This window comes from Rhineura floridana, chromosome 10 (genome assembly GCF_030035675.1).
Source record: "Rhineura floridana isolate rRhiFlo1 chromosome 10, rRhiFlo1.hap2, whole genome shotgun sequence".
NCBI lineage: Eukaryota > Metazoa > Chordata > Lepidosauria > Squamata > Rhineuridae > Rhineura > Rhineura floridana.
In genome coordinates this window covers 20,958,941-20,971,024 of record NC_084489.1, presented here as the reverse complement: position 1 = coordinate 20,971,024, position 12,084 = coordinate 20,958,941, and the positions used below count along the sequence as shown (strand labels likewise).

At 38.7% G+C, this 12,084-nt stretch overlaps 1 protein-coding gene across 3 annotated transcripts in view; it reads left to right on the top strand.

Annotated features, from left to right (window-relative positions):
- The window catches only part of CDCP1 (CUB domain containing protein 1), a 61,353-nt gene that overhangs the window by 38,694 nt on the left and 10,575 nt on the right, over positions 1-12,084 (top strand). For all 3 annotated transcript variants that reach the window (XM_061586924.1, XM_061586923.1, XM_061586922.1), the window contains 5 exons: positions 271-624; positions 1,986-2,348; positions 7,350-7,562; positions 10,177-10,563; positions 11,647-12,012. In XM_061586924.1, the coding sequence (XP_061442908.1) occupies positions 271-624; positions 1,986-2,348; positions 7,350-7,562; positions 10,177-10,563; positions 11,647-12,012 (1,683 nt within the window). The remainder of the gene's footprint in view (positions 1-270; positions 625-1,985; positions 2,349-7,349; positions 7,563-10,176; positions 10,564-11,646; positions 12,013-12,084) is intronic.

Below are 12,084 nucleotides of genomic sequence, written 5' to 3'. Positions count from 1 at the left end.
TAATGTCTTAAAGTTTAATACTTTGTCTTAACATTATTGTGCTTTCAGTAAAATCGGTACCTTGATTTTCAGTCTTAAAATAATAGTTTATTGGGTAGCAGTTGAGGGGAAAACTGTAGATGCCTCACAGTGTTGGTTGGTTAGAATGGGCATAGAGCATTCATAAAAGCTTTAACATAATGCAGGGATAAAAGCATGAACCCTTATAATTTGATTAGATGGACAGGTATGATGATCCTTCTTAAGTTATGCATGTCTTTATGTTTCTAGATTGCATGTTAGGACCATGTCCCTTTGGAGATGTTCCACTTCAGCCTTTTGGATTACCGCCCCTTAACAGGACCTTCATTTGGGACGTTAAAGCTGACAAGCTAGTTGGACTTGAACTGAAGTTCTCTACATGGTTAAGACAAATTCTGCCTGGAGACACTTGCTCTGATCAAGTTCATTATAACATTGGCAGCCGTCTTGATGCAAACAGAGTCAACATTGGAAACTTCTGCAGAAATGGTTCAGTGTCTCGGGTCAAGGTGCAGGGGGGAGTTACCTTGACCCTGCAGCTTCCTTGGAATTCAAAGCTTGATGTGTCTGGCTTTAAGCTCGAAAGCAGGTCTTCCATACAAAGTAAGTGTAGGAGGTTGCTTAGGATTTGCTTCCATTGTTTTGTCAAAATTCCAATTTTTGCTATCTTTAAGTAAGATTCTTTAGGTATTGCTTTCTGATAAATGAGTGGAAGGAAAACTGTACTGATCAGAGTGGGTTCCTCTCTAAGAAGGTTCTGGTTCTACAATGGGTGAGGGAGATTAGGGAGGGACTGGGTTGGAAGGGGAGGGAGAGAGGGACGAAGGGAAGATCCTGGCCTTCATTTAGCATTCCAGGCTGAGTTGCAAGTAATATGGAATGGACTAAATCAATACTGTAGGCTGCTACTTAAACAGAAGTAAGCATTTGTATATTAAAGAACGTGCCAAGATAATGTAACAAGGATAATGCATCCATCTAGAAATCCTAGAGGCCTGTCCAGAGACTACCAGGAGAATGGATATGTCCCTTCATCCCTCCCCATGTTACTTTGCACACATTTTAAGAGATGAGTATGTGATCTATATCCTCAAAACATAACTGTATATTTTCAGATCCAGTTTTCTTGCACCATGCTGTCACCTAAGGGTAAGGGTTGTTTGAAAGCACCCTGTGACAAAATTGCTCTTTATAAGAACTTTACATGTGTAATGCGATCTTGATGTGGGTGTGCTTTTAAACAACCTCCCTACACATACTCTCTCACTCTCTGAGCTAAAATGGTTCAAGTCATATGAGAAGACTGTACCATATCAGAACCAACTGAAAATCATTTTAACCAGATTGACAATGGACTGTTTTTCTTCTTTGTCTTACCTTTGGGGTGACAGTGTTCTGGTGTCTTCATTTGTATCCACTGGTGACTGTATGTTGATCTGTAATACGTTTGCACAACTCCCATGGTTCAGTCTGTCTCACCAGACCGTACAGAATGACTTACTCTTCCAGACCAAAGATGCTTACTCAAAATGAAGAGTAAATTGGCCTATACAAGCCCATATACATGCAGAGGGACACAAGTCAGTGTCATTATCTTCACTTGAACTAGAGCAAGCTAAGTGATTGAATACCTCCCATATATCACCTAAGTAAGCTAAACACATAAGCTGTCCTTAATGCTCATGGTGGTCATGTTTTGAGATCTGCCTGTCTGGGTATACTCTTTCTTTTGGGGCCTAATTCTGCTACCAGCTTCGACTTGTACTTATAGCAAGGCATTGTTCACTATCCAGATCAGCTGGCAGAGGTTTCTAGCCGCAGCTGGGTTGTTGACTACCAGAAATGGGTTGGGAAGAACCTCTGCAATGTAACCAACCTCTAATTTGGACAAAGTTACAAAGTCACTGATGAATGTACATGCACACTGACCTTTCAAATATTATCTCCCTCTCTGTTTAAAATAGGATTGTGTATTATTGAATCCACATTTCAAAGTGAAGTATCAACAACCTTGATGTCTGCCAACTACCCATTGGGGTTACCAGAAGATGAACTTATGACATGGCAGTTTGTCATTCCATCCAACTTAAGAGCACATGTCTTTTTCCGCAACTATACCAAACCAAATTGTGAACGGAAATATGAGAGGCTAGAATACTGCTTACCTGGTCATGAGCCTAAAACATTGCCACTGAACGCGGTGCAACCTGTCAATATTGCTGGTAGTTTCAACCTTTCCCTGCAAGGCTGTGACCAAGATGACCGAAAGCCTGGAGCCCTCAGTTTGCTTTTTAATGTGGAGGTTCGGTATCCTGAAAATGAAGAGAGTAAGTAGCCACCTCCTTCACTTTCATGTCTCTTTTCTTTGATTAACAGGTCTTATATTTATAGACCAGCTAAATAAAAATGTGTGTGAGAGAGACTGTGTAGATGATAAACCTTAAAAGAGCAAAATATTACTGTGTATTAAGCTTGGTACTTTACTTGCATGTTTCATTACAATGTGTTTAACTGTGTGCCCTCCTTTAGAACAGCTGCCACTGTGAGTTCATTGTCCAATTATAAACAAAGAAAAGAGATGGAGGCCCTCTTTGGAATAGAATTAATGGGTTGGATCCAAACTGCATTTAAGTCCCACTGAAATCAAAATGAAAAAGTTAGCCGTGACTAGTTTGTCCCATTGAAATCAACTCGCTTCATTTAGATCCAAACCCCAAACAGAAACACAATTTCAGCAGAAAACTTTAAAATAAAATGGTACATCATGTATTTTACATAAGTCGGGACAAATGCACAGGTACTGAGATAGGGCCATCGGTTTGTAGTTCTGTGAGACCTAGGTTTAATTTCTTTTTTTTTTTTTACAATAATTTTTATTCAAATTTTCATAAAACAAACAAAACAAAATCATAAAACATTCAAAGACAAAAAACAAAACAAAACAAAAATGATTAAACAAAAAAATAAAATGTTGACTTCCCATTTGTCGCAGATCAGTTATAGGTCTACAATATATAACAATCCTGTCTCTTAAATTATATTATAAAATCACTTTCCTCCAGTAGTTATCTTAATTAATCATCAAATCTCATAAACATTACTTTATTCTTTCCACAAAAAGTCAAAGAGAGGTTTCAATTCTTTAAGAAATATATCTATCAATTTTTCTCCAAATAAACATGTCGATTAATCCATCTCGTTAATAATAATAATAATCTTATTGTCATAACCATAGTCCAAATAAACATATCAATTAATCCATCTCATCAAAATCTGTTAGGTCCAATAATTTCAATAGCCATTATTCCATTATACATATTAATTCCATCTTCCATCTTCAATAGTCCTGTTAAGTCCAGTAATTTCAGTGTCCAATCTTCCATTATCAGTATTCCATAATAATCTTGCTGTCATAGCCATAGTCATATAATAAGAGTCTGATGGGAATTTCCTCTATCCCAAATATTTTCTTGCCATCGATTCTGAATAAGTTGCTGAAATATTGTTGTAAAGTCATATCTCTGTTCTTCTTTTTTACAAAATGCACTGGCTCATCTCTTGAGAGTTTTTCCATTGTCACATGGCTGCAGTTAATTCCATAGATTTTCTCTATATCAAGCTCCATCACGTCATTCCAGTCCAGAAAATTATCCAAGCCATTGATAACTTTATCTCTAATATCTTCATTAATTTCTTCAGAGATAACGTTAAATTCCAAACAGTAGATTTTATTTCTAATATCCATAAACTCCAGATCTTTTTCCAATTCCACATTTGTTCCAATCTCCAGGGCTTGTATCTTCCCTTTATTTTTTCTTTTCTCATCTCTGATCTCATTCTCCTCTCTCACAGGATCCCCTATTTCTTTAAGCTCCTGCGTCATTTTGCTCAGTTCAATTTTCAGCTCCTTACTGCCCTGTCGCAGGGTTTGTTTCGTTATCTCAATCTCATCCATTATTTTCTGAAACATAATTACTTCCAGATTCTCAGCCACTTTCTTGATTGCCATTTTTAAAACCACGAAAACAAAATAAAAATAAAGAAGAACCACTTCTTATTTCAGCAACAATTGGGTTAATATTCCAGGCTTGATGACATCACAGTATAAACAGAGCAGCCTGCCTTATCTCTCTATGTTCAAGAATACAAAACAAATTTAGTTCCCAGCATCAAAACAGTTAGTGGCGTCGTGAAGAAGCAGATTCGTCAAAATAAAATAGACCAAAAAGAGAATAGTCCCAGACAATATAATGTTCCAAAGTTCATATTTTTTATTTTTTTCTCCTCAGAATAGAAATCCCTCTTCTGTTTATATCTTTAGAATGCACTTCCAGGACAGCTTTTTGCAATAGAAGCAGAGATAAGCTGTTAATTTCATGAATAACAGAGAAGAGTTATAGCTCACCCAGAAGTTCTTTAAAGCTGATTCATTTGACAAATCTCTTTTTGCTGCAACAATTTAAACCAAGTGAAAAAAAAGATAGAAAGAAGGGTGCTTGCCTGTTAGTCCGTTTTCTCTTTGAAGAAAATATAAACGTGTTGCATTAATCAGATAGAGCTTGTTCGGAAGTCCGTCCGGCATTGCTGGCTGGACCTTTTCTCATAAATTAATGAAATCCAGTCCTCCCAACAAAAACAGGCTTTTGAGGTTGATCTCTATGTTTCTCCCTGCCCGGGAGAAATTTCATCAGTCAAAAAAAAAATGTTCTGACTGATTTATATCTGAAAAAGCTTCTTCTGAGGCGGGAGCCCGTCTCAAAAGCAGGCACAAGCGAAGTCACCCTTCCCGGAAGTCCCGAGACCTAGGTTTAATTTCTTGACTTGCCTAACTTATCTCTATTGCATTGTGCATGCAAACTTGCCATGCATTGTATATGATTTAATGATTGGACCTGACTTGGCCACAAACTCACAAGAATTTAACTTGCTTGTAAGGATTTAAGCCTGGGGTAGCTAACTTCTGGCCCTTCCAATGTTAAACTACAATTCCGATAATCCCTGATCCTTGGCTGTGCTGGCTGGAGATGGTGGGAGTTTGAATCCAACAATAACTAGAAGACCAGTTTAGCCACCCCGATTTAAGAGATACTTAGAATTTATTTGTGTCTTTCTTTTGATTTTTAAGCCCATCCTTCATCATATTGATCCCAGGGTAGGTTACAACAACCTACCAAACAAAAATAATATCACGGATCTTGATATCTGTGGAAAGTACCTCTGTTTGCCCCAGCCACCTGAGATATGATACATATGGCTGATGTGCTTATTTCTACGCTGTTAAGAACCTGGACAAAAAACGGGGAGTAATTATTATCGACAAGAGTCCTTGATTTTTATTACTGAGTTGATTTATGCTCCTTTACTTTCTAGTTTCTTGCGTTCACCAATTTGAGCTGAATGGGGCTGGTGAGAATTGTAGTCCAAAACATCTGAGGGCACCAGGTTGATGAAGGCTGCTCTAAGTTAAGAACAGGAGCTGGGAATCTGTTGCCCTCATCATCATCTGTCTGTATACCATTTTTCCATAAAATGTTGAGCCCAAAGTGGCTCACAATATATTAAATGGACAGTATAACAACTCAAAAACATATGACAAACAATTAGAAGTAATCATAATATCAATAAGTACAAACTATTAAACACTATAACATTGTATAAAAACAATACAAATACACAATAAAGTAGGCTACCCTAGTTTAACAGCTTAAGCTAAGCAACATTGTACTGTATAGATTAGTATGAATAACCTAACCTAATTAAATAGCTCAAACAAAAAAAGAAAAGAGAGTAATACCAACACAAAAATAGAATATTTGCATATGACATGTTTTGTTTTCAGATGATGCACCTGTATCCAATGGTTTGGTTCCAAGACTCAGTCTTCAAACATCTAAGGACCCCACCTCATTTCTTATCTGGGCTAGAGCTGAGACTCCTACAGGGGCCTTATGCCTGCCATTATTGTGGATTCTTACTCCTCATGGTGGCCAATAACTTCCCTTCCACATTCTCCTCCATAAGCAATATATATTCATCCAGGCTGGAGGCCATAAACAAGGTCTCAATGGGTAATGCTTTTGCCCTCAAAGTAACCCCTGAAGTGGCAACTCCCAAAAGGATTTTCATTGCAGGGTTACTCCCACAAGTCAGCCACCACTTCTGCTGTCCATGTGGGACTTGTTAGAAGCAGCTTTGCCAGGCTTTCTTACCAAGCAGCAACAAGGTCTCTCTTCCAGCAAGGCAGGTGCAGCTTGCCTTTAAGTTGTTTCATTGCAGAATTTGTTGGGAGCCCCAACTCTCTGCAGCCCCTGCAGCTTTCTGCAGCTCCTGACCAATAGTCAAGAATGATGGCAGTTGTAGTCCAGCAACTCTTGGAGTGCCACAGGCTTCCATCCTCTGCAATAGAAGCACTTTAGGATAATTAAGCCTTTATAGAATCAGTCTAGCTCAGGACTCAGTGCTTTCTTCTTCTGCACAGGAGACGGTGATGTCAACAAAATAAAATAAAGCATGGCTTTCAGGAAGTTTTAGATGTCTGTAGGTAGGATTGGAGACTGAGTTGCACCTTATATTGGTATGATTCAAAACCAGGTTTAATAATCACTTGTGTTCCTGGTTTTAGAATGCTGTTGTCATCATGCCCTCCCCAGAACCTGGAAAAGTTACTTTTTTGAACTACAGCTCCCATCAGCCCCAGCCAGCATGGCAACTGGATTGGGCTGATGGGAGTTGTAGTTCAAAAAAGTAAATTTTCCAAGCTCCGGCCCTCCCTGCCACAGATGAAGTTTAGGCTGGGGCACTAGACGTCCAGCCAGCAGTTTCCATTATGAAAGATATCATCTGAAAGCGACCCTTGGCGCACTTTTCTCTTCAGGGGTGATGTTAGGATTGTGGCAAAGGAGATGTTGTTTGCCATTGTCAGGAAACTGCTGTTGGAAGAAGTGAGAGTTAGTGGGCATTCTTGACTCTGTCAATGGATTGAAGTCACTTAAGTTCACAAAAGCACAAACTTAAAAGGACACACAATCCATGACATACTGATTAATAAAGTGTTTTATTAATACTACATCATAGTTGCTTATAAAGAGAATTCAGGCAGCTCATAATTCTGTATGAGAGAGTGGGTTATTTGGATGTAACTTTCCCCTGTCCCTATAAAACAGATACATGTGAACAACTACGGTTTCAAATAGCAGTAACCCTAACTAAACATCCTTCTTTAGATTTTAATAAATCCTGGAACAATACAGTAAAATATTTTTCTATATAAGAATAGGTGTAGGTGCCGCAGATCTTCTAAATGATCTTACCTGTTGTTGTTTTTCCAGATGTAACCCACATAGTTGATTTAACGAAAGAGAAGAACATGAATCTTACAATATATTCAAAGCCAACAAAGCCTGAACGTTTATGCTTGATCTGTATTGGCCGTAGTAACAAATGTGAACCCAAGGTGACTTTAGTATCTGGTGTCAGTTACGCTATCACCTTTCTTTGTCAAAATACAGAGAATATAAGGATAATTGCTGAACAGTCTGGAGGTATGTGCAAAACGTCTGAAATTTAGTTCCCTAAAAGTGAGGGGAGACATCTAATAAGAATGTATTTCTTCCTATTTTTACTTGCACTCCCAAATGCTACTGCTGGTGGTTGTCTGTTATTTTGTTACTCATGAGTACTGATTAATTAATCATAATATTTGAGTGTTTAGATTGCTGAATGTAACGGAGCTAAATTGGAATCTGGGGCCACCATAATATGTTCTGGGAAAGCAAGTTCCCATTTGCTTATAAGATAATTCTCCCATCATTTATCAGATTGCAGAAAGACCGACTTCTTTTCAGAAAGATGGAAGTGTAGGTCAGTGTCCACAGGTGTAGTTGCCTTTAGGGCTACTCCACTGTCTTGAGGGAGAGGGAGAGTGTTAAAGGATGAGGCTTTGATGTGGGCAGTGATGTATCAGCCAGATGAATCTATTACAGCTTGGTACTATAACCTTTGCAGTGGTCATCATTTATGTTGTTTGCCACCCTGTGCCCCTTGGAAACAATTTGTGTGTGTGTCTGTGTGTGTGTGTGTGGCAAACAACATAATAAAATACAATAAATGTATAAAGCAGTTAAAAAGTAATGGCATTTCTAAAATAAGTTTTTAATTACCTTCTAAAACTAAAGAATGCAGGGGGCAACCATATTTCCCAAGGGAGGAAGTTTCAAAATCAGGGTGTTGCTGCTGAAAGAGTCTTGATGGGGAGAGACTATTCCATCACAGGCTATGCCCGTTGGAGGAGATCATGAACAACCCCCACCCCCGATCAGAGTTCTATTACATTTTAATACTGACTTTAAAAAATGGCTAAAATACCCCACTCACTGCCAGTTTATCAAGGCTGTTAATGATGGTGAGCAGAAAGGATTTAAAATTATTTTATAAAATTAACATTATAGTATTTTAATGAAGCATTTTAATAAAGTTATACTATCTCTTTCATTTAAGTAGTAGTTAACTGTTTTTAATTTTTTTCTTAGAAGTGCTGTTGCACTTTTTAAAAGATTAGCTGAGTGACAAAACAGTGACTACCACAAAGGTTGTAGTGAATGTGTGCTTAACCTCAAATGGCCATTAATGTGAACTGGACCCTTCCTCGCTCCTCCTCCTCCTCCTTCACCATTTAGGGGAAATGCCTGTTTTCTTCACCTGTTTTAATCTGTTTCTTTCATTTTGTTCCACTGGGTTTATATTTTTTTAATGATGATATTGTCTTAAATATTATTTTGAGCCACCTCACTATAGTTGAAAGTAGAAGTATTTAAAATAACACAAGAGAGATCCTCAGATTTGCTCATAGCAGCAAATTCTCTCAGCTTTCTTTGTTATTGTTCCATGTTGATGTCCACTGAGGGTGTAGTTTATACACAGATTGAGCCCCAAGTTAGTGGTGGTGATCTGGGGCCTGCAATCACCTTCATGGTCAGTCATCTATCACTCTTGTAGGCCATTAAATAGTGCATAGTTTCTTGTAAGTTGTGAAATGGAACAGCAAGGAATAAAGGCAGCAAAACAAGCCCTAAATCCTTCAAAATATTATTGTGTGTCAGGTCATTTCATGTTTTGAGGGACCAATGGGAGGATTTTGTTTCTCACACACAATGTAAAATACCCCTTAGTGATATATTTGCAAATGAGATTAGTTAGTCTTCCATGAAAGAACAGCATCAAATGGAAAAGAGATGGACGGAAAGAATGTACTTGCCTAGTGTTCCTCAAAGGACAACCTCTTGAAAATTAACTTGGAACAAAACTGTTCTCCAAGAGTAGCTAGAAAAAAGTCTGGCCATTTAGCTGACTGTGATTTTGTACTTGTGCACACAAAGGCTGTAAACTACAATTAGGTGCAGATAGGCCAAGAGTGTTCTATACTTGTTTTCATTTCTAATTGTGGCGATTATTATTTTTCTTGCAGCAAGTTGAATATACATCAATAAGATAACTAAACTAAATAATCTTGCGTTCCTTTGTTCCTATATATCTTGAGGGCAAATATTGATCCTAAGAAATAATTTGAGTGAACTAGGGAAGAACTCTTGGAGGTGTTAGATTGTATAGCATAATGGTGTACTGAGCTGATATAGTGTTGTAGCGAAGAATGAGAGCTGTGAGTCAGGAACTTTCCAGGAGAAATCTCACAGTTATGTCTTAGGTGAGTCAGTTTCCTTCATCCTCATCTGCAATATGAGGACAACCCTTATAGCTTTGTTGTAAAGACTTCTGAGATAATATATTTCAAGTCCTTTGAAGACTTGAAACATGTCACATAAATGTTAAGCATTATTACTGTAATTCCTCAACATTACACCATCAGAGGAGACAAAGCATTCACCATTATTATATGTTTAACATGCAGTCTCTCATGTTTAAGCACAAAGAGGTGCATAGGCAGAATAGTACGAGCACCCTGGCAGACTTCTATAGCGTGAATTCTTGTATTGATGGTCTCAATCCAGCAAATGCTGAGTTGGGACTTCACTGTCCCCACAGTTTCAAAAACTTGGTTGGGTTGTCATGTGGAGAAAATCCTTACAGGGCATGGGTAATAACCTACCTGGTTCTCTGGAGTAGAGCCATAGCTGTAACTGTGTGTCTTTCTCATTGCAGTCTGTTGGAATTCCAGATTGTGCCAGATGAGACCTTTCTCTCTGGTTGTACCCCCTTCTCTTACCCAGCTGCCAATCCTGCTTGAGACATTTACATGGAAACTTCGGGCTCCAGCAGACACCAGCATAGAAATCAGGTCTCCAACCTTGAAACTTAAGCAACATATCCCAAACCAGAATCAAATATGCAGTGGAAGTTATAATTATGCTATTAATGGCACTGCCCCAGAAAAGGCATTAAGCCTTGGTTTATTCTGTCCTGGTGGAGCCATTGAAAAAATTCAGATGAAAGACAATGTTACCATAACACTTAAGACATACGGGAAAAGGTGGTTCACTGAGTCTCCAAAACAGGATCTTCAGTACTTTTTTAGGCCAGTCATTCAAGGTGAGTTTTTTCCCTTTCATTACTTCTCTACATTCAAAGAGTAAAGAGAATTAAAATTCTATACCAGCTCAGTGGATTACCACTTGGGTAAAAAGCCCCTTAAACTGATCCCAAATACTATGATGCTGAAATCCAGTTATCCTTTTTGTGATCTAACATCTGAGATTTAGTACAATCTGGAATCCTATAGCTAGAACAAGAATAGTACATGGCAAGGAATCATAGAAAGCGTCATCTGGTAAGGTTATATGATTATGGATCCATGAAGAAGGGAAGGGAACTTTCAAGGGGTCAAAGATATCTCTATCTAAATGCTGAAACTCCCCTCCAGTTCCATATTTCAGCAGACTTTTTAAGTATTGTCTGCAGTGATGATGCCTAGACATTTTGTAAAAATTCAGAGTCCTGTGAATCAAACTGGTGGATCCAGAACCCACTGTCCATGATCTATAGCATTTGTCCAGTGCTAATAAAGGCAGCAGTGGGAGTCTGTGGACTGTGGTACTGGAAGACAGACTAGACACCAAGGAAAGAGGAAATTGATGTGCTACTTTACTCCTCAGTATAGGGGAGAGGCAAGGTTTATTTAGCAAAGGAGGTCTTAGCGTGTCTGCAGACAGGTTTCTTGGACATGCAAGCTTCTACAGTGTGTTTCGCTACCCTGCTAGGATGGCTGGAATAAAGGACCAGGATAGTAAGTCCCTGACTACTAGTTACCTCAGGCTGAAAAGCAGGGAGAAGTGATGCGGAGGGTGTTAACAATGTGACAGCTGAGGTAAAAAAAAGTCCTATAGGGTGTAGGAATCGGGCAAGTTCCTGGGTGAGGGGTGTACACAGAAGATCTCATGGATTTTAAATGGAGTATCATGTCATAAAGTATAGGCAACTATTTCCTGGGTGGTGGCAACTGTGGAGTTCTAATGCAGGAATTTTCAGCACATCTTATACTGCAGAATTTTCATGTACAAGATTATTACTGGTTATAAGACATAGCTAAGACTTCTTTAGCAAAGTGTTTACTTTTGCAGTGTGGAAATTAAGAGCAGAAATGACTTTCCATATGTGCTTTTTCTGTCACTGCAGAAGACTGTATTTTCAGTCTTACTCCAGGTCCAAAAGCCAAATTTTACCTTCAGACCCCTAACTGGCTGGAAGGCTTGCCTGCTTTCGTGTCTGTGTATTGGAACATCACTGTCCCAGCAAAACAAGTTGCACAGCTGATGTTCCCAAAGGACCGACTGGGTGTTACTTGTGAACAGGGCTGGGCTAACATCTATATTAAGGAACAGAGATCAGATGCAGAAGAAACTGTGCGTCGTCATGATCAGATACTGCCAAAAACTCTAAATATGCAGCACCACTTCTGGGTAAACATCACTAACTGTAAGCCATCTGCTAAGCAACTACTGAGCGTGCAATTCATGGTGACATTTCATCAGAAAAAAACAGGTGAGATACCACATTTTGTATCTTATTTCACATAACAAAGATCTTCACAAAAGGAGGGCTCTATCCTGCCAA